Here is a 23,682-nt window from a genome sequence, read left to right as displayed (position 1 = left end):
TTAAACTCATGTCCATTGAGTCGGTGATGCCATCCAACCATCTTATCCTCTGTCGTCCCCTTCTCCTCCTGCCTTCAATCTTTCTCAGCATCAGGGTCTTTTCCAATGAGTCAGTTCTTCACATCAGATGGCCAAAGTATTGGAGTTTCAACTTCAACATCAGTCCTTCCAATGATTTCCTTCTGGATGGACTGGTTGGATCTCCTTGCAGTCCAAGGGAGTCTCAAGAGTCTTCTCCAACAACACAGTTCAAAAGCATCTGTTCATTGGTGCTCAGCTTTCTTTATAGTCCAACTCTCACATCCATACATGACTACTGGGAAAACCATAGCTTTGATTAGATGAACTTTGTTAGCATAGTAATATCTCTGCTTTTTAATATGCTGTCTAGGTTGGTCATACTTTTCTTCCAAGGAGCAAGTGTCTTTTAATTTCATGGCTGCAATCACCATCTGCAGTGATTTTGGAGCCCAAAACAATAAAGTCTGCCACTGTTTCCACTGTTTCCCCATCTATTTGCCATGAAGTGATGGGACCAGATGCCATGAATGTTTTCTGAATGTTGAGCTTTAAGCCAACTTTTTCACCCTCCTCTTTCACTTTTATCAACAGGCTCTTTAGTTCTTTGCTTTCTGCCTTAAGGGTGGTGTCATCTGCATATCTGAGGTTATTGATATTTCTCCCAGCAATCTTGATTCCGGCTTGATTCAGTGCTTCATCCAGCCTGGCATTTCACATGATGTACTCTGCATATAAGTTAAATAAGCAGGGTGACAATATACAGCCTTGATGTACTCCTTTCCCAATTTGGAACCAGTCTGTTGTTCCATGTCTGGTTCTAACTGTTGCCTCTTGACCCGCATATAGATTTCGCAGGAGGCAGGTAAGGGGATCTGGAATTCCCATCTCTTGAATTTTCCACAGTTTGCTGTGATCCACACAGTCAAAGGCTTTGGTGTAGTCTTCATTGCATAACAAAAACAAGAAACCAGATCCTACCCCCAGGGTTGATCCAGTTGGTTTGGGCAGGTCTCAGACTTCCTGTTCATCAGAATCATGTGGAGAGACACTACTGCTGAGTTTGATTTGGGGGGTCGGAATGGTGCCCAATAACTTGAATTTCTAATAAATCCTGAAGTCACATTGATGCTGCTGGCCTGTGAACCACACTTTGAGAACCCCTGGGGGTAAGGCATCAGGTAACTTTTCTTTAAGTTCTCCAACATAGTAATGTTTAGACAGTTGAAAGTCACTTGCCTAGAAACAGTCATCCTCAATCTTTCTTGAAATCACCTGGGGAATTAAAAAAAATAAAAAATACTGCTGCCTAAGTCTCTACCTTCTATTTTAATTGATCTGAGATGAGGCCTGAGTGTTGAGGTTTTTTAAAAAGGTTGCAAGATATAAAGGAATAATATATCAGATGATTCTGATGTGCAGCCAAGACTCAGAGTTGCTGAAAATATTCTGCTTCCTCAAATCCTAATACTATTTAACTAAAATTTCCCCAGAGCTGGGTACTTTCACCACTATAACATAATAGAAATTCTTTTCTAACTTGTTGTCCATGAACAATGATTAATTTCCAGTTTGATGTTTTAATAATGCTAATATTTATTGAATACTTGGATGTGAGGGTTTTGCCTCTTTATCATCTTTTTGTTCCACTTTGTTTACTGAGGGTTAGGCTTTGCTTACTGAATGGTTAGGCTTTAAATCCTTTTTCCTCAGACAGACCCTGTAATTTCTAGAAGTAATATTGTCTTTCAACTTGTGGTTAATAAATATCACACTTTTTAATTGGAGGATAATTGCTTTACAATGTTGTGTTTCTGCTGTACAAGAATGTGAATTAGCTGTAGGTATACATATATCCCGGAGGAGGGCATGGCAACCCCCTCCATTATTCTTGCCTGGAGAATCCCCATGGACAGAGGAGCCTGGTGGGCTACAGTCCATGGAGTTGCAAAGAGTCGGACACGACTGAGCGACTCAGCACAGTACATACATATATCCCCTCCCTCTTGAATTATAGATCACATTTTATTCTGTTTCTACTGGTGAGAAACTCAAGACAGGGAAAGAGAGGGAGAGAGAGAAACAGCAGGGGGCATTTTATAAGGGAAAAAATCTTCTGATCTTAATACGTCACCCTTAGTATTTGATTCTCTGTGGCCCTTGGCTGGGGTTTTATAGATTCAGTAATTTCAAGAGGAAAATTCCAAGAACACTTATGACTGTGACCAAAGGCAGCTGATTTTCTTTTTGCTTTTAATTAGTGCATTTCTTTCATTTCCAATAACAACGAAAAGCCACTAACTTTTTTCCCCAGAAAGTAACTTCCTCAGGAACAAATTATAATACTATTAAGCACAATGACGTAACTTGCTTCAGGTCAAGGGGTCTTAGACTTCAAAGGAAACATTCAGTAATTTTTACATGTCTCATAGCATTTCCCATCTCTTCGAGATGGTTCTAATACATGCTATTGCACAACCCACCTCATGCAGAGAATTATTTTTAGAATCAAGGTTAAGAATACATCCTACAGCTTTAGTTCTTAAAGTTCCACTCATTTCAAGCTTCATGAGATCTAAAAGCCATCAGGAGCCATATCTTTAACTTTTAGACCTGTGGTCTAGCAAAGTGTTCAGTAAATAGTACTTAATAAATGTTGACTAGATGGATGAATGTGTACACACATGTGTATTTGCTTTATATAAGCCAACACCACTGGGAGATCGACTTGGAGAGCTTTAAGAGTTAAGGAAGACAAATGCCATCTTCACGATCTAAGATTTCTTCAGTGCTCCAATTTTTTCTTCCCTACTTTTGTACTAGTTTTGATAAGAAAACAATTCACCCTAATGAGGCTGGCTCACCTCCTCACTCACCCATCTTCCTTCTTAAAATGGCCAAAGCAGCTATTCTGATCCTACCATAAAATACAAAATTCGTTATAACAAAAACATGACTATGGGAGGTACTCACTGATAAAATGTAGCCATGCAAATTCTATGATACATGTTGCCAGAAAATTTGGGGGCAGTTTTTCAAGGCTGATAAGCTCTTTATAGGGCTTTCCCTGGTAGCTCAGTGGTAAAGAATCCGCCTGCCAACACAAGAGTCTTGGGTTCAATCCCTGGTCCGGGAAGATCCCCTGAAGAAGGAAATGGCAACCCACTGCAGTACTCTTGTCTGGAGGACCCCATGGAGCCTGGCATGCTACGGTCCATGGGGTAGCAGAGTTGGACACCACTTACCCACAGAATAACAACAGCAAAGCCCATAACAAGAAAGGAGCCGGCTGAGAAAGTGGGGGGTGAGGAAGCACTCGCTGCAGCGAGGTCAGAGGTCAACCTGGGCCAACCACAGCACACCACTGGGGTCACTTCTGTGTGCTTCGGTTTCCTCATCCTCAAATAAAGAGGTGTAGGTATCCCCCGAGCTCAGCCACAGCCTGCATCGCTGTGTTTGTCTTCATGTTACGGCATACACAGTCATTGCACAGACACAGAAGGGCCAAGCAGGGAAGTCTACATATTTGCTTTGAAGGGTGAAAAAAAGAAAGAAATGATTTATAATAATTGGAGAATGCCAAGATCTGGGGGGTTGGTTTTGTTTTAAATACAAATGTTCTCCTGTATTTGCTGCTTTGGTTTTCATATAATATCAATTTCCCAAAGCCATATGGACTTGCATTATATCATTCTTTAAGAGGTATGAAGCCAGGCTGGGTAACAGCCTGGCACAGGAAGGCGTCAACTTATCAAGTGACTCAGTTCAGTTTGTAACATAAGTAAGTTTTCCAGGAACCTGTTTTGCACTAGAGACTGCTACGGACAAGATAAAATTGTTGTGAAACCACCAAACAAGCTCGAAACAAAGCTGATGCAACCTATTCACCTGTCTTGGAAATTAGCAAGCTTTGGTATGGTGAGACTGAGGCCAACTGACTACCTGAGTTGTGCAACTGAAAACCACCAGATTGATTAGGTCCCAGTCCTTGTGCTGCACGAACCTTCACCCAGTGAAAGTGTTAGAAATTAACTTTATGACACCAGAAGGAGAACAAACAATTCAGAAATCATAAAAATAACATAAATCAAAGTCACTATCTATTAAACAACTAACTTAGTTCTAAGTTGAGATTTGGTTACTGAACTAATTTAAAGGAACTAATAAACGCACAAGTCACACCACACCTGCTTATAAATCATAAGTAAAGTAAGTAAAGGCGCTTAGTCGTGTCCGATTCTTTGAGACCCCATGGACTGTAGCCTACCAGGTTCCTCTGTCCATGGGATTTTCCAGGCAACAGTACTGGAGTGGGTTGCCATTTCCTTCTCCAGGGGATCTTCCCGACCCAGGGATCGAACCTGGGTCTCCCGCATTGTAAGCAGACGCTTTACTGTCTGAGCCACCAGGGAAGCAAAGGGAGTTTTAAAAATCCATTTACAACATGAAGACTGTCTGTGCCTTACTCCCAAACAATAATACCCAAACACTGAAGCAAAGAAGTCAGTTATCTATTTACCTACTGGTGACCAACAACAGAAGTTTAGTGCCTTCAGGAGTCAGGCCATTTTGATCCTTAGTTTTACATGACTAAACCAAGACTTATGTTAGCAGAAGGAGCAATCCGCTGCCAGGGTCTGCCCAAACTCCAAGCACCTGCTTTCTCTGGTCTGGAGGCAGATGGTACATCATAAAAACAAAAGTCATGGGGAAAATGTACAGAAAGATATTCCCTTTAAAACCCTTTAAGAGGTTCTTTTCCCTAAAATCTAATGCCATAAATATACAAGTTTATGTTAATATCTTAGCTTAGAATTTGGAACTGATTTGGGGCATTAAAAAAGTTTCCGTAGCCTGATTCATATTCATATGTTCACATTTCCATGGAATGTGAAAACAGCTTTTCCTTTAGCTGATTAACACCTAAGGCAGGACAGGACAGGAATTTTGGAATTCTAACAAATACCCTAAACAAAGACAGCTGCTGTCCTTATCCTTCAATATTACCACTAACTGTACCTCCACTAAGTTTTTGTATAGTAACTGAGACACTGCTTAATACATATCTGAATCAGCTCAGGCTGCTATAGCAAAATAGCACAGATGGAGTGGCTTAAACAACAGGAATGTACTCCTCACTGTTCTGGGGACTGGTGAGTCCAAGATCCAGGGCTAGTTTGGTTCTGCTGTGAGGTTCCTCTTCCTGGCTGGCAGATAGCCACTGTCTTATTATGTCCTCACATGGCAGACAGCAAGCTCTGATCTCTCTCCTTCTTCTCATAAGAACATTGACCCCAATGTAGGGGCCCCAAGCGTGATGTTACCTGACCCTAATGACCTCCCAAAGGCCCCACCTCCAAATAGCACCATGTCGGGGTTAGGACTTCAGCATTTGGATTATGGAGGGACACAATCACTTAGTCCATAATGGGATAACCTCATTTATGTTTATAGAATTTGCAATAGGTGAGCTAGACTGTAATAAACTGGTCTCATAACACGCTTTTCCACAATGATTGTATAGGGTGTGCGTCTCAAACTTTAGGTGCATTGGAATCCCCTGAAGCTTGTCAAAACACAGAACACTTGGCCTGACCCCTAGGGATTCTCATTTAGTAGGTTTGAGGTTTGAGTCAGTTCCTCATTTAGTAGGGAACTAAGGATTTGTATTTCTAGCAAGCTCCCAGATGATACGATGCTATCTGTTTGAGAACCACTGATGCAGGTGTTCCCTTTAGAATGTCAACATCAGTTATGACTCTCTGGGCCTGTATTGGCTTCTCAGTAATAACTTTTATGCTGAACATATTTTAAATGTGTCAGTCGCTTATACGCAGATGTTGCATACCAAGATGCTCAATAAGCAGATGGACAGATGCTGGGTGAGGCTGCTTCATGCTGTTGAGCACCCAGGAAGAGTCAATTAATGCAGTATGTCTCATCAGCTAATTGTGACTTCACAAGTCACCAGGATTTACAAGACTGCCTGCTGACATCCCATCCTTACTGATTTTTATCTTAGAATTTAGATTTGGTCTTTAGCGTTGATGGATTCTTACATCGACAGGCACATTAGAATCATTTGAACTGGTATCAAATTTTGACAAAGCTTAACATGAAGCACTTAAGCAATGCTTACTATTTATGTTCAACTCATTTGCCCTAAGGTCATACTTGGTTAAATTTTAAAGCATGGCTCTGTCATGAAACAGCATAATTTTAAGATTTATTTCAAGTACACTTTGGAATGTAAACATACCTTATTTAGCTTTACAAAAGATTCCAGTCCAGCTTCCAAGGGATTTGTATCACAGTTCATCTAAAAGGGAAACACGCATTTTAAATCTTAGATGAGTACAAGTGGTTTTAGTAACATCACTTTCATATTTATTTTTGAAAGAGAATACTTTTTCATTTGAAATATATAGATAGACAGATAGACATAGATATAGATTGTGAACTGGCCTCTAAAGTAATTTTTTAAATCTAAAATTCAAATGTAGCCTTTCAGCAAATACTGTTATTTTAACAGCAAATTAGATACTAAAATTCCCAGCTTGTTTCCAAGGCTCTTTTGGTATAATAAACATCTGAGGGATGCCACAACAATGATGTTCTTCCCAGAAACAAGATTCTCATAAGCTTTTACCTAATAATTCTGCATAAATATGTTTTGAAACATTATTAAGTAATTTATTTAGCTTGCAATCATCCAGAAATCAGCATAAGTAGAGGAAAAAAGCATATGCTAGGAAAATAGTTTCCACAGAGTTCAGAAGAGGGAAAAGGGGAAAAAAAAAAGAGGTTGAATCTCAATCTTTTCAAATTGGCTGTCATTACAATATACTTCAAGGGGAGCTAAAGCCATCTTTTGGGACTAGACCTGATTTTTAAGAGGTTGAATCTCAATCTCTTCAAATTGGCTGTCATTACAATATACTTCAAGTGGAGCTAAAGCCATCTTTTGGGACTAGACCTGATTTTTGTTTGTTTTGCTGTCATTAATCTCTTTTGCACCAAGAGAACTGATCTAAACCCCATAAAAGGTAGCCAAACTTAACAAAAAAAACACAGCTTTTGCATGATCTAGATGTGTAATATAAATTTCCATGATATAAAATTTTATGTCATGGAATTTTATATCAAAATTTTATACACATATAAAATATGTGTAATACAAAGTTTTCCATGATATAAAACTTGACTTCATATTTCCTAGTCAATTTTAGCAACTCTAAGATTAGTTTTTACCTGCTCAAATTTTCAAAATTCCAGAAACAAGATGAGAATTTATTACTTAGGGTTTTCTCAGTGCCTCACCCCGAACCTCATGCTTAGAGGACTTGATACCATCTTGTTGATTTTAAGATGCTGTCCGTACCACATTGACATTTCTAAAGCCAGCATGTGTTCTATGATAAAAGTCTACTTTTAAGACAATATTTCATTGATTTAAAAAAAAAAAATTCAGAATTCCAGGAAAAAATTGAAAACCAAGTCCAGATGCTTGATTGCTGTAACAACACTAGAGGGCGTGCTGGCACCGCTGGGAAATTAGAGGGGCTGGGATGGAGACAGGAGAGAATGCAAGCGGGAGAGCAGAGAAATGCTGCCCGTTCCTTGGAGTTCCTTGGAGTGGAGGCAGAGCTGTCCTCTCTGTTTCTCCCTGCAGCAGCGTCCTCTGAGAACCACCCCCACCCCAGCAGGCTGAGGATCCCCGCAACAGAGCACATCCTCTGTAAAGCAATAACCGCCCCAGGGCTCTTGTTCTTTCAGTGACCCCAGGAGGCTCAACTGTCCACCTCAAAACCCACTTTCTTCTGCCCCTGATCTAAATGTCCTAGGGACCCTGCCTGTGCTTTCAAACCCACTTTGCCCTCAAATTCACGCTTTATGTCCTAGGCACTTTGCGGACTACCTAATCTTGACAATAACTCTGTAGGATAAAGACTGTCTCTCTCTTATAGAGAAGTGAAGTCTCTGGAGGGTTAAGGCCACACAGTATGTGGTGGAGGATACATTCAAACCCGAGACCCTACGCTGAAGTACACCCTTTACAAAGGTCCTTTATCTAAGCTCTCACACCCAAAACCTCAATGTATTCCAAGAAAACTAGCGGACCTGAGAAAATTGAGGTCTAAATATAGTCTGCTATATTGGAGATAAAATAAGAGAACAGAGTTTGAACCACTGTTTGAACACTTCTGTGCAATCTGGACCAAGTTGTTTATTGTTTCTTAGCGTGATTGTGTGTTTAACTCCCACCTCCTTGCCCAAGAATCACCAATAATACCCTCTTCAGGGAGAGCTGAGAAGGTAGATGACATCATGCCTATGAAAATGGTGTGTAACTACACAAATAGAAACCCTGAGTTCTCATTATTAATGATAGGCGTGGGCTGCCCCAACACATTCCAGACCACCAATCCTGCCTATCAGAAAGACGGCTTTTGTTGTTACTTCCCCAAAAGGTGCAGAATAAGAAGGCAATGAAGATAGACAATGTGACAGAGGAGAAGGAAGAATTTTGAAAGGTGGTCCTCAAATCCCATGGGGTAGACAGGCTCCCTTGGGGCAGCAAAGTCAGCACATAGAGGCAGGTGTCCAGGGCTCTCTGCCAAGCAAGGGGAATTAAGGCAGAATAAACATTACATCACAACTCCCCTAAATTTGCAACTGGGAAATTGAGGAGAGAAACCTTTGTCCCTAATTAAATAAAGTTTTCAGGACTTCCCTGGTGGTCCAGTGGTTAGGACTCTATGCTTCCACTGCAGGTGGTGTGGATTCCATCTCTGACCAGGGAACTAAGATTTGGCATGCTGTCCAATGTGGCCAAAAAAAAAATTTTTTTTTCTTATAATACATTCTTTCTCTTACAGTCAGAGCCAATGTTAACACAGTTAAACTAACCCTTGCATAAAAATCAGATACAACACATGAAAAATTTTAATAAAGATGATAGCATTTCAAACCTCTGACCCCCAGGCTCTGAAAGCTTTCTCCAGTCTTAAGGCATTCATGGCATAGGTTCCAAAATTGTCAATTCCCTCCTCTTGGCCTGCATTCATGATAGCGTCATAAAGCGCTGCAGAATCGTCTCGTCTGTGGTACAGCTCCCAACCCAGCTCACCTGAAATACACCAACAAGGGCCACACCAGAGTAAGAATGACGATCACTAGGTCTAATGTGCATTAGCTAAATCACATCAACAAATTAGACATTCCATTTCTGCAAAATAGACATTGTAGAGTGATAAAAGCTCGGTTCCCAAAGAAGTTGCAACCAAGCCCCACTGCAAAGGAGCCTGCCGTAGGACAGATGTTCTGTGCCCAATACTGTCCCACCCCCACACACAGAGAGCAGCGTTTAAGACAACTCAGACAGATGGTGATTCAGGACTTAACCTTACCACTCACCTTGGCTTCATAATGTTAAGTGAGGACTCAGCATGGCAAAGTTTATCAAGATAAGGGGTTCAAGGTTTAAACACCTCAACCCCCAACTCCTTGGCCCCAAATCACGAAGCTTAAACATACAGGCCACTGATGACAATTATTTGAATGTGCCTCACTGTGGGAGAGCCAGAGTCTCTAATGGCCCCCACTTCCTCCTTCTCCCCTACTTGGTCATTTCATTCACCATTAGAACCACAGGCAAAAAAAGAAGAAAATGAAACCCAACTCAGAGTCTGCTTATTTTGCATTTTGCTTATGTTTTATTCTGGTCAGCAGTTTTCCAAGGTTGGGGGGAGGGAGGACGGGGACAAGAGAAGCCTAGGGAAGAGCTCCGGCCTTTATACCGTGTGCTCGCCTTGTTCCCCGTGCGGAGGGCGGGGAACACCGCCGGGACATGAGCACCGGGGGCCCGAGTGAATACTGGGCACCCAGCACTCCTGTGAAGGGACAGGCAGTCTAGAGGAGGTTAGGAACGAGCCCAGAGAACCAGTGGGGTTCTGCAGAGCATTCATTCATCCCTGTTTCTAGTACTTACTACATGCCATTAGGTGCCAAGGAAGACTTCTCTAACGCACTTAGTCAGAAAGAAAGATGAAGAGCGGAAATGCTTTAAGGGCTGTGCCTAACACATTCAAGATGCTCTCTAAGGGAGACCATTTTGAATTCTCCCACATGGGATCAATCCTAAAGGAAATCAGTCCTGAATATTCATTGAAGGACTGATGCTGAAGCTGGAGCTCCAATATTTTGGCCACCTGATGCAAAGAACTGACTCGTTTGAAAAGACCCTGATGCTGGGAAAGATTGAAGGCAGGAGAAGGGAGTGTCAGAAGACGAGATGGTTGGATGGCATCACCGACTCAATGGACATGAGTTTGAGCAAGCTCCAGGAGACGGTGAAGGACAGGGAAGCCTGGCGTGATACATGCAGTCCTCAGGGTCATAGTGTCAGCCACGACCGAGGAACTGAACAGCAACAGCACAGAATCAGCTGGCCTGACTATTCTGTCATCCCTTCCAACTATTCCAACAACTGTCCTCTGCACTTTCTTACCTACCTTTCCGAATGGTAGGCAGCTAGCCATGGGCCTGGAACCACAACAGGAAGTCTGTGGAATGACTTTCTCAGACGCGGAGTGAATAAATAGAATTGTCAGGAGAGTTGGGCAGGAGAAATCTTCCTCCAAAATTACATTGAAGAGACTGAACATGTGTGTATGCACACATTTCCGGGTGCTTCTAAATTTTAGAGACTTACTCTAGGTTGTTTTCCAATTCTTACCAGTATAAGATATCCTGATAGCAGTGACAGGAATGTTGGAAACCTTTAAAGACTTGGTTTGAAGAAACTTGAAAACGTTATCACTAAGATCGTCAGAGGTCAGTTTCTGTAGGACCTTTCTTGAATATGGCCCTGCGACACCAAGGACTCCAAGCTCATCGGTTATGTTTTTAATTTCAACATCACATCCACCTTTAATTGCCTCTTCTTCAATCCATCTGCATTTGAGATTCATAAACACTGTGTTAAATCTTGCTGGAATAACACATGTTGTTAACAGATTATTTCTCTGAAGATATACTGTGTGTCTAGAATTACCAGAAAATCACTAGAGTGTCATTTCATATAATCAACCAATTTTTAAATTTGAGGAAACTGAGTCTCAGAAGTAGTAAATGATTCTTTTTAAGCTGCTGCTGCTAAGTCACTTCAGTCGTGTCCGACTCTGTGTGACCCCATAGATGGCAGCCCACTAGGCTCCTCTGTCCCTGGGATTCTCTAGGCAAGAATACTGGAGTGGGTTGCCATTAAGCTACCCACTTACAAATATGTGGGTGGTTTTTCACAGTACAGAAGGATCCTTCCATTTAAACAAGCTCTGCCACAAAATTTTTTCAAACAGTGACAGCCCTATTGCATTTAAACTAATGACTCCATCTTGGGAAGTTAATTTAAACCCAAATTTTCTCTAATACCCATACATAGGAGACATAATTGTGCTGCTAAAGGTTAATAATGTGCCTGCCACCAGACACATGCTTGCTTTGACAATCACAAGGAGAAGATTAAAACTCTAAAGACCGGTTTAAATTTCTGAGTCTTGATTGGGAGCCAGTTAGAGGGTTTGCTTATAATTTACTGAGCAGTCCCTGGAGCCACACAAGTCTGTCATAAAATGATCATCTGGACTGACACAAAGCTAAGTGACTAAGATGAGTCCTAACATATCTTGGATAGGAGGATAGAATTTGCATCACCTTACAACTAGAGTGACAGTCTGTTGGAGTAAGATGTTTATCAAACAACAATATTCCAAATATTTTAGAAATACCAAAGACAATATATTTTCCAGTAGACTAAATAGTAGACTGAAGATTCATGTGAAGGATAGCATTGGCAAATCAATGATTTCAACGCAGCGTTGGGCCAGAGAGCACAAAGTATGAACAAAATAAAAAAGAAGAAAACCCCGGAGGCAACACTAATGTGAGCTGAATGTGAGCATCAGAATCAGTAAGACTGACTTGAGCAGGTCACTGTAACCCAAACTTCAGTTTCCTCACCTGAAAATGGGCACAGTATGTACCTGCAGATAAACCTACTAAAAGAACTTATTGAGATAATGTGTAAAAATGGTTCTGATATATGAGTGATACCTAATAAACAGGAGTTAACATTATTAGAACCAGTAAACCCAGTGGTTTACTTTACCTTTGGGAGGGGGATGGTTATAGGGACCCTCACTTGAAGTAATTTCCTATAAAAGACATGACATTTATTTAAAACGATAAGTTTTACAGATTTTAAGTTGTATTTTCAATTACTGATTATTAAAACCCACAAAACATAAGTATCCTCGGTGCAAGACTGGATCAGTTATAAGGCACATAGTTTTCTTAGGACGTGTACACTTACCTAAGATCATGAAGTTCTGACCCAGAACCAGTGACTAATAGGAACTCCCCAGGAGACTGGTGAGAGACAGTCAACTCAGCATATACTCGGCCTTTTGGAGTTAACATGTGACTTATATTTGTAAAACCCACCTACAGAAATGAAGAAAATCTATGTATCCTTTCAACGCCACATGGAAATAAAAATGTGGATGTCAACAGTGTAAGACATTTGAATATTTTATATCAATTGTGTAGACTGTCTGTAAAACTAAACCCATTAATTTTGAAGTTTTCAGTTTAAATGATCATTATAATTACTGGTCATAAAAATTACATTTCAACCAATCTGGGGGTTCCTATTGACACAGACAAAACCATATGATCCTTAGATAATAATTCAGTCAACGGAAATTTAAATTTGAAAATTAGCTAGAATGCCCTTCACTAGTTGAAGAATTCTCGTGTTCATACAGAAATCACTAGGTGAACTGAAATAACACATTGGTTTCTTGAAAATGAGGGGATAGAAAATTAAGCAGGCCAGGATCCTGTACCTTGTACCTCTACCCCCATAATGTTATTTTACCTTGGGAATAACATTTGCAAAGAGATGGTCCAACAATCTAATGGAGTCTTGGCCTTTGATGTTAAACTTGCCAAACGGTGACAGGTCAATCACCCCTACTCTTTGCATGACCTGTTGATACTCAGAGCCCACAGGCTCAAACCAGTTTGTGCGGTGAAAACTTGGCCTGAAACACAGTGTCACAAAACAAGTTATTTGTTTTTAAAAAAAATCAGAATAAGAATATTTTTATAAGCTCTATGTGCTCAATCATGTCGGATTCTTTGCGACCCCATGGACTGTAGCCCACCAGGCTCCTCTGTCCAAGGAATTTTCCAGGCAAGAATACTGGAATGGCTTGCCTCTCCAGATTCCTACTCCAGAGAATCTTCCTGACCCAGGGATTAAATGTGTGTCTCTTACATCTCCTGCATTGGCAACTGGATTCTTTACCACTGAGACACCTTGGGAAGCCCTAACAAGCCCTACTTGTCTAGACATTTTCATTTGGGGGAAAAATGCCACCTGTTCTACCAGTCTTACATATATATTGGAAACTGATTTTTTAAGTTACTCATCTATCCCTTGACCCATTTCACAGTGAATGAAGTATTAATTAACAAGAAAATAAGATAGGCTTTGTGGGCTCTCAGATTTGAAAAAGAGCTTAAAAGTCACCCAGTCCTTTAGTTGTCAACCTTGGTTACATATCAGAATCACCTGGGGGAGCATTTTAAAAATACTAATTTGGGGGACATAAATCAGAATATATGAGGGGCAGAGCTATCTTGTCTGGTACTTCTCAAGTGTTTCTGTAAACACGTCACTTGCACTTGTTACAGATTCTGGTGCAGCAGGTCCGGGGAGGGCCCTAGATGCTGCCCTCTGACAAGCTCCCATGTGATGCTCATGCTGGCCACCTGGAGTGAGCAAGCATCTGGTCCAATATCTTCCGTTTTTAGACAAAAGGCACAAAGTGACTTCCGAGGCCTTTGTACTAGTTAATGACAGAGCAGGGCCTGGAGCAAAGGTCTACTGACTCGTCATGCAGGGGCCTTTTCCACTTTACAGAGTAGACTATTAATGTAGTATTTTAACTTCAGAGGAGGATATGTTTTCAGTGGTTTAATTATTAATATAGTAGAAAAAACAAGCCAGGTTCAAATAGTACAACATGAAGAATAGATCTGGCATTTATCTGGGTCACTTAGAAAAACAACCAAGCCAGTATTTTGTCCCCAGGTGATCTCCACTGGCTGACTACAGAGTCCGAATTCATTAATCAACAATTGGCCCACTACTATACTTTGGACCATTTAGGTCTGATCATAAAGTAGACATCAAAATCTCCTTAAATAAGCAGAGTAATAGTCAAAAAAAGGTAACAATTTGAAAACTTGCTTTCTCTTGGTTTGTGTCTTCTCATGAGAAAAAAGTATGTAATCATTATTCATCCTAAATACTAATCCTTGAATATGTTAATTCAAGTACTATGTCAACAACTTTAGAGGAAATCAGAGAATTATTTCAGTTATATGCTTTATGTTTTAGCTTAACCTAAAATAGTAAGTAAATGACCTTTCCCCCTAATTTATCAACAGTGTATGTAATTTGCATAATTCATTGCACACGCATTAGAAAGCATTAGCTTTCAGCTATTCCCTTATAAACAGAAAATCCATATTTCCATACTGTTTCCATACTATGTGATTTGACCAGGCATCTTAAATCAAGGTAAACCTTTAAAAGCCAGATAAAGGGGATTTGGAGAGGGTGGGGAAGGTTCCTCTGAGCAATTGGAAAATTCCAAGAAGGGGCTTCACTTGGGCTGATTGTAGGTTTCTTGAGGTCACATGGGTCCTTAATGTGGGCCAGTGTCACATGGGATAACGTAAGGCCTCCACTGCACAGAAATCATTTTTATGGAAAAAGGCTCAATGCTGTTTGGAATAGGGTAGAGTGAAGCAGTGAGAGAAGGATATGGTGCTTCTCTGGGGTCCCTCCATCCCACTCCCAGAGTTCACTCTGCAGTCAGAGCCACAGGTAGGCTAAGTCACTCATTTACCTGTACCCAGGGGTCCTGGCCTGGCTTGTAGAGCCAGCATGGGGGATATGGTGCTTCTCTAGAGTCCCTTCATCCCACTCCCAGAGTTCACTCTGCAGTCACAGCCACGGGTAGGTTAAACCACTCATTTACCTGTACCCAGGGTCCTGGCCTGGTTTGTAGAACCAGTGTGGCTGCTCCCAGCCTGCATGGAACCCCATGGAACACTTAGACTCCAGGGTTTTATAAAGCCCACTGACTCGCTGAGTTGGCCTCCCAGCAAATCGTTCTTCTTTAGGATAACCAACTGAAAAAGGAAAACCCATACTCTAAATAGCATAGAACCAAAACTACAAAATATTCTGAAGGGATTCAGAAAATGGAAAACACAGTACTTAAGATCCAGAAGCTATATGTGTGCAGATATATATATATATATATATATATATATATATATACACACATAACATATATGTAAAATAAACATATATAAGCTTAATATATAAGCATATATAATAATACATATTAAATTTATATTTTCAAGAAACCAAAACCATCATTGATAATGATCATCAAAGGTAAAGTAAAAATAGATTTAAAAGTTAAAATCACTGATGCATTCCTCACATTAAAGATATATATTCACATAGATTCTTTTTTTGTTTTAGAAGCATATGCTTTTTAGACTCCCTAACCATTCCCCAACGATGCACAGAATAAAAAGCAACTAAGCTCAGAGGTGCTGTAAGTCAATTCTGAACACACTTCACAGACAGCAGTGAATTTGCACCTTACCAATGTTGTTGAATCCATATGACTCCCTCGCTTTGGCCTCGGTATACTCAGTTGTTGTCCATTTGCCATAGCGATTGGGATCCAGTTCTATCAGATCAAAAGGTGGTTCTCCATGCAGGATCCAGTCACTGAGATATTTCCCGACCCCACCAGCATGGATTATGCCATATCTTTCAAATATAGAAATAAATACCCTGTTATTACACATATTACTTTCCAGCAATGAAACATGTCCAAATATTTCACAAGGCCTCAAAACTGGAGTGTTCTATGCTATTCAGAATACACAATCAACATAATCTTTATACTATCATCTTTTTCCTAAAAAAAAAAAAAAAAATGTTTAAGCATCCAAATTAAACGTGCCTGACATGATAACTAGTTAGTTTCCACAGTTTCAAGAGCTGCGTAGCTGCAGAATAGCCTGTGACTCTTAGCTATTAAGGATCTCGCTCTAGGAAAATAGAGGTAAGGAGGCACACAGGCAGATGTGGTTGGTACCTTATCTTGAGCTATGATTACTCTCACCAATAGGAATCTTGCAAGGGAAACATGTGCACTCTGGTGTGGCACACCCATCCCTCCTCAGACTCAGTTTAGTTTAGGTCCCTTTAGCAGCAATCTCTGTACAAGGACTTGGGCCATTATCATAGAGGCGTACAGACAAAGAGGCAGTCACCCAAGGACTTGTGGGGAGGAAGGGGAGAAACAATGGCTCCTGTATTTTGCAACCAATGAGTCACTCGGTGTGGAGGATTAGCTTGTTTCTATATCCATATGAAGATAATTTAAAACCAAAATCACGGGCTTCCCTGGTGGCTCAGTGATGAAGAATCCACCTGCCAATGCAGGAGATACAGGTTCGATCCCTGATCTGGGAAGCAACTAAGAGCAGGGAGCATGCCTGCAGATCTTATGCAGAGCCGAAGAGCAATTAAGCCCATGGGGTGGTTCAGGAGGTAAAGAATCCTCCTGCAAAGGGGGAGATCTGGGTTCGATCCCTGGGTTGGGAAGATCCCCTGGAGGAAGGCATGGCAACCTACTGCAGTGTTCTTGCCTGGAAAATCCCCATGGACAGAGGAGCCATGGGATTGCAAAGAGTCGGACACGCCTGGTGACTAAGCACAGAACAGCATAGCCACAGCTGTTGAGCTTGTGCTCTAGAGCCTGAAGCTGCAACTGCTGAAGCCTGTGTGCCCTGAGCCCACGCTCCTCAACAAGAGAAGCACCACAACGAGAAACCTGTGCACCACAACTAGAGAGCAGCCTTCACCTGCTGCAACTAGAGAAAAAGCCCGTGTGCAATGAAGACCCAGCACAGTCAAATGAATAATTATTTTTTAAAAGACCAAGAACATAGCTGGCAAATAATTTTATATCAGATGGAGTAATCTGGGTTTAATGTCACCCATGTGAGGTTCTACCCACTCACTCTTGTGGGTAAGTCTTGGGTGGTTCATCTGTGGTTTAAGTCAAGAGAAGCTTTCAAGGAGTTGGATGAGCAGGCAGTCACAGGGAGAGGACTAGGAACAAAAAGGAGCCACATGAGCAAACGTGAAAATGCGAGAAATTCCAGTACCCCAGATGACAACTACTCAGCCAGCACTGAAGCTTTTAAAAACATGGGAGGAACTTAGCAAAGACTGGAAATGCTAACTACCTTTTTCTACAACAAGATGCCAATTTTACTATTTTATAAAAATGATTTATATCATTTGTGATAATGATATATTTGCTTGTATTTGTTATAGAGACATTTCTCAAGCAGGATAAAAAGATAGCAATGTATACTTCTCTAGATAATTTTGAAAAGAGACATGGCTCATCCAAATCACCCACAAACAATCTCACTAAGTATCAAGAAAGCAAAACAAATTAAATATATGCTTAAAATAATTATGAACTATTTGCATAAAATGTTTATTCACTTAAGCAGTTCCAGTGCGTGATTACAACTGTTACCATTTTTGAGAGCTAGAGATACTGTTTACAAGACTTGAAACTATATAAAGTTCTTGTGTTGTGAAGTAATTAGCCTCCAACTAATAAAAAAATAAATAAATAAAGTTCTTGTGGCATTCACTGAGAGCTTACCATTTACCAGGCATTGTTTCTCTCTAACATCTACCAGCTGATTTATGCTTTAGCAACTCTATTTTACCAGTGAGAAAACCAACCTGCACGCTGGAGTTAAATAAGGTCGTTACACTACAACAAAGTGCAGATTTAGGATACAAACTCAGTCATCTGACCCCAGTATACACTCTGTTATTGGACTTTACTTCTTTAATGGTTATTCCTTCTTTTTTCTGCCAAGATACACATAACAGAATTTATATCCTTGGCAGACTCCTTGGGCATAGCCAGGGTTGTGCTTTGGTTTCACGTGGACTCACTACCAGACCATCATGTTCTTTATCTTTCAACAATGCATATGAGTAAATAAATAGGGCAGAGTGCTGTTACTTGAGGCTAATCCTGAGTATAATCTATTTATTTATTTTTATGTTAAAATGTGTTTTTTTTTAAAACGTCAAACTTTTTATTTTATACTGGGTATAGCTGGTTAACAATGTTGTGATAGTTTCAAGTGGACAGCTAAGGGACTCAGTCATACATATATATGTATCCATTCTCCCCCAGATCCCCTCCTGTCCAATCTGGCACATAACACTGAGCAGAGTTCCATGTGCTATACAGTAGGTGCTTGTTCGTTATCCATTTTAAACATAGTAAAAAGGAAATTTCCACAAACTTTAGCCCTATAACCAATATTAAGTTGTACGTAAAATCTCCTACAACACATCTATCAAGGTGGATGAAGCATCTATTGAGAGCCCCTGGTGGAGTGGTTGAGAGTGAAGAGCACAGAATAAGAGACATCTGAGTGTAATTCTGAGTGGTTCTGCCACTACCAGCTGTGTGGCCTTGAAGCTGTGTACCCACCCTGAGTTTTAGTCTCCTCACACGCACACTTTATGATGCTGGTGGAGAATTAATTGACATGGCATTTTAAAGCATATAGCAGGCATATACATGGTGGCTTTGGGTCCTTGTATAACCAACAACTGAGTATGCCTCTGCCCAATGGATAAGATTTTCATAAGGAAGTTAAGATTTTCATAAGGAAGCAATGTATAACATGGAAGTGAAAGGGAACTCGATGAGGAAAGAAGAGTTAGGCTTCTATGTCTAGCATTTATCTGCAGAACCCATTATTACATGGCCCAGCTGCTATGCCTTCTGAGTGTTTGTGTCTGCTTTTTTATGATAACTGTTAAACTGTCAGGCATTACAACTTACAGCACTCTCCTGTCTTTAAATTTGCTGTTTGTAATCTGTTCTAAGCCAAGATAACTAGATTCAGTTCAGTACAACTCATTAAACATCTGGGAAGCACTGTGTTAGTCACCTAGAAGCCGGAGAACTTGCTATATTTGGGACAAAAGTAAAACAGCTTTGACTAGGGTAATGAAAATGAGCACTGACATATCTGTAGACAGTTTGCAAATACCTATTCTTTGAACCTAGAATAACAAACAATACTGAAATGTGATCTCTGGGTCCCTCTCCAGACTACTGAATCAGAATCTATAGGAGGGGGTTGTATGGGAATATGCTTGCTTGTTGGTTTTCCAATTCAACACATGTTTCATGGATTCTAAAGACAAATAATAGAAATTTCATAGGTAAGATGCAAAGGAGGATGAATCACATGCAACTAAGAACAGAGTTGAGATTTTGCTTTTTAACAAGGCTGGTGGCTCAGTGGTAAAGAGTCCACCTGCAATGCAGAAGACTCAGGTTTGATCCCTGGGTTAGGAAGAGCCCCTGGAGAAGGGAATGGCCGTCCACTCCAGTATTCTTGCCTGGAGAATCCCATGGACAGAGGAGCCTGGCAGGCTACAGTCCACAGGGTCACAAAGAGTCAGACACAACTGAGTGACTCAACAACAACAAGTGATTTTGGTGCTCGGCCACATATATGGAAACCACTGGCCTTCAGAACCACGGACTGGATCCCTGGTATAAGCTGGCAGGGGCAGTCGACGTAAGCATTCCACTGTGTTTCATGAGAACTATTTCAAGAATCTCAACTTTTAAATAACAAAAATGTCTTTTGGGGTTAGGCCAGATTGGTCAGAGAGAGTGAGGCACTTTGATCCGACCCCACCGGTCGTCCTTCCATTTACCCCACAGCGTCTACAACCTGGGGAAACTACTCAGGACAATCAGAGCTGGATGCCGACAGCAACCCCACACAAGCAGATACAACATCTAGGTGATAAGTAACTAGTGATCTAAAGAAAGCAACTTCCTAATTACCTTAGTAATAGGTGTTCTATTAAAGTATAAATATCATGAGACCAGGTATCCTGTCTGTTTGTTCATAGATAAAGAACAATGATCCACAAAATGTATTGACTAAATCAATACAGGTCTGATCACTGAATACAGTGATTCAGTTAATTTCAGGATCAAATAATAAAATAAAATATTTAGGAATAACTTTAGCAAAAGAAGTGCAAAACTTACACTCTGATAACTACAAATCATTGTTGAAAGAAATTTTAAAAGTCCTAAACAAATGGGCTTCCCTGGTAGCTCAGCTGGTAAAGAATCCAGAGACGTGGGTTTGATCCCTCGGGTGGTAAGAGCCTCTGGAGGAGGGCATGGCAACCCACTCCAGCATTCTTGCCTGGAGAATCTCCATGGATAGAGGAGCCTGGTGGGCTACAGTCCATGGGGTCACAAAGAGTCTGACACAACTGAGTGACTAAGCACACATACAGCACACAAACAAATGGAAGACATCCCTTGTGTGTGAATCATAAGACTTGACATTGTTAAGATGGCAGTACTCCCCAAGCTGATCTACAAAAGTGCAATCCCTATGGAAATCCTAGGGGGTTTCTTTAGAGAAATTGACAAGCTGGTCCTAAATTTTATGCAAAAATATAAGAAGCCCAAATAGATAAAATGAAACTGAAAAAGAATAAAGTTGGAAGAGTCACACTTCCCAGTTTCAGAACTTAGTGAAGAACTACCGTAATCAAGGCAGCATGGTACGGGCTTAAGAATAGACACACAGACGAATGGAATAAAATTGAAAGTCCAGGAACAAATCCATACTTTTATGGTAAACTGAGTTTTTACAAGGATGCCTGGAGAACTACAGGGTGGTGTCAGAAGTGGCATCAGAAAAAAAGACATCACAGATGCCAATGCTGTTTAGTGAGTAAAGAGCAGTCTTTCAACAAGTGATGCTGGGACAGTTGACTATCCTCAAAAGAATCAAGCTGTGTACCTACCTCACAGCACATACAAAAATTAACTCAAGTTGATTAAAGACCTAAATGTAAGTGTTAAAACTATAAAACCCTTAGAAGAAAATAAAGGTATAAATCTTCATTAACTTGGATTAAACAAGTTTCTTATATATGATATCAAAACTACATTCAAAAAAAAGAAACACATACACATTTTGGACTTCATGAAAATTAAGAATTTTGTGCTTCAGTGGATACTATGAAGAAAATTAAACAACTCACAGAATGGGGAGAATTTTGCAAATCATGTATCAGATAAGGGTCTTATATCAAGAATAAAGAACTTTTACAACTTAACAATAAAAAGACTAATAATCTAATTTCTTAAATGGGCCAAGTATACAAACAGACATTTCTCCAAAGAAGATATACGGGGGATGCACAAAGGAAACACTCCCACATGCGCAGGCCTATGTATTGACTCCATAGGTGATTCCCTAGGCTCCCAGTCCCATTACACCTTCCAGATTCATAGCTTCCTCTGGTTTTCTACCTCTGGATGTTCTGAAGACTTAAACTTAACACTGTCAAAAGTTCAACTCCTTATCTTCCCGGTTGTTGCTTCCTTTGACCTCAGCAACCACAGGAGTAAGCTGGAAAGGTTGCCATCATTTGCCCCTTTTCTCTCTCCTTAAGACCTAATGCAATCTGTCACCAAATCTAAGTAATTTTGTTTCCTATATCTCAGTCCCCACTGCTGCGTCCTTAGTTGAGATCCCAACCTCTCTATTGTCCTAGAACAGCACCCCACCCAGGCTGGTGCCTCTGGTCAGACTTCCTGCCTTTTCTCAGCTATAGCCCAGTGCCCAGCAGTAGACCTGGCACAAAGCCGGCCCATCACCAAACATCAGTTGAATAAATGGCAAAACAAAATGGGGAAGGAAAATAGACTATTAGAAACTGTGATATGACAGTAAAATAGGCTTGACATTAATATTCACCAAATTAATGGGACAAATGTTAGAGATGAAAGATCAAATGGGTAATGGAACCATAAATAGTAAGCAGCTTGAGTAATCATAAGGAAACAAATCATGTTGAACAAATATGAATTATGGTGAAAATTGCAACAGATATATTACACATTTGATATTTTAAATTATCTTTGTCATATTGTGTTATGAAAACATCCATGTAAAAGTGGGGCAAATTCATTTATCTGAACATTCACAGCATGAAAGGAGACATAAATAATGGAAATGGCAAGAAATAAGCAAAGAGAAAATTCCAGGAAATCAGTGCCCTTCTGTGAACAAATCTGTCAAACCTATACAAGTCAAAGTTTTAAGACTGAAAATTTTTATTCCTTTCATGTCATTGCTCATGAAAGGGAGAAAACTCTCTGCCTCTCCCCCGTTTTCTATTTTTGGCCTGAGATTATGGGGCAAGACTTCTCTAAAATATGTAACTCTATAATAAATGTTCAACTACATAGAGATACTCACCCAAAACCTACAGCCACCCAGTAGTTTCGGACCCCCTGATGGGGCCCCACCATAGGCAGAATGTCAGGAGAGTAGGTGATGGGACCATTGACGATATTGATGATGTCAGCCTTTTTCAAGACTGGGACCAAGTCCATGGCAGCTTCAACGTGTTCCATGATTCGGTCTAGATCAGACTCAAAGAGCTCCTTTCCAAAACCTGAAAAGAATTGTCAGTGTTCGGACAGAGAAGTAGAAATATTCTGCGACATCCCTAACATGTGGAATCTAAAAAGAAATGATATAAATGAACTTATTGACAAAACAGACACAGACTCACAGACTTAGAGAAGGAATTTACGGTTGCCGGGGTCGGGTGTGGGGGGGAAGGGGTCGTTAAGGAGTTTGGATGCACGTGTACACACTGCCATATTTAAAGTGGATAACCAACAAGGACCTACTGGTCAGCACAGGGAACTCTGCTCAATGATACGTGGCCTCCTGGATGGGAAGGGAGCGTGGGGAAGAGTGGATACATGTATGTGTCTGTCTGAGTCCCTGTGCTGCCCACCTGAAGCCATCACAATATTGTTTTCAGCTAGACCCCAGTACAAAATAAAAAGTTTAAAAAAAAGAAATGTCATTGAGGTGAGGATACCACTCCTGTCCTGACATGTGCTCCAAAGTCACTTAAATCCCTGAATCTAAGCTAACATTTAAAGATGGCCTATAAGGAAGTTACTTTTCTTTTTTCTTTTTAAATTCTATACTTGATATTCACTATCAACAGATGAGTATTGTTATATTATCATATTATATACTGAGAATAATAATGTTATTTCTTGAAACATTAAATCATGAAAGGTAACCTTTATAATAGGAAATTTTATTCATATTAGCAGTTTCCAGTATTTAACCCAATCACAATTTTAAAAATCAACAATAATAACTTGGTTTGTCAAGAGAGATCTTTTATCCTTCAATTAACTATAAAATTCTGTTTCATCCTCTCAGTTGAGGGCAAATGGGAGTTTACAAAGTCGTTTCAGGACACTGGGGATAATTGGAAAACCACTTTAAGATCCAGATGGTGGATTCTAGATCCCTTTTAGCTCTCAGCGGGGCTTCCCTGGTGGCTCAGAGGTTAAAGCA

At 40.4% G+C, this 23,682-nt stretch overlaps 1 protein-coding gene across 1 annotated transcript in view; it reads right to left on the bottom strand.

The window, feature by feature from the left end:
• The window catches only part of DMGDH (dimethylglycine dehydrogenase), a 69,055-nt gene that overhangs the window by 21,886 nt on the left and 23,487 nt on the right, over window positions 1-23,682 (bottom strand). The window contains exons 7-14 of the mRNA XM_061158513.1: window positions 22,552-22,750; window positions 15,777-15,946; window positions 15,135-15,288; window positions 12,959-13,124; window positions 12,392-12,522; window positions 10,757-10,974; window positions 8,991-9,148; window positions 6,278-6,337 (exon numbers count right to left, since the gene is read on the bottom strand). Of these exons, the coding sequence (XP_061014496.1) occupies window positions 6,278-6,337; window positions 8,991-9,148; window positions 10,757-10,974; window positions 12,392-12,522; window positions 12,959-13,124; window positions 15,135-15,288; window positions 15,777-15,946; window positions 22,552-22,750 (1,256 nt within the window). The remainder of the gene's footprint in view (window positions 1-6,277; window positions 6,338-8,990; window positions 9,149-10,756; window positions 10,975-12,391; window positions 12,523-12,958; window positions 13,125-15,134; window positions 15,289-15,776; window positions 15,947-22,551; window positions 22,751-23,682) is intronic.

This window comes from Dama dama, chromosome 12, assembly GCF_033118175.1.
Source record: "Dama dama isolate Ldn47 chromosome 12, ASM3311817v1, whole genome shotgun sequence".
Taxonomy (NCBI): domain Eukaryota; kingdom Metazoa; phylum Chordata; class Mammalia; order Artiodactyla; family Cervidae; genus Dama; species Dama dama.
This window is presented reverse-complemented; position numbering and strand designations above follow the sequence as displayed.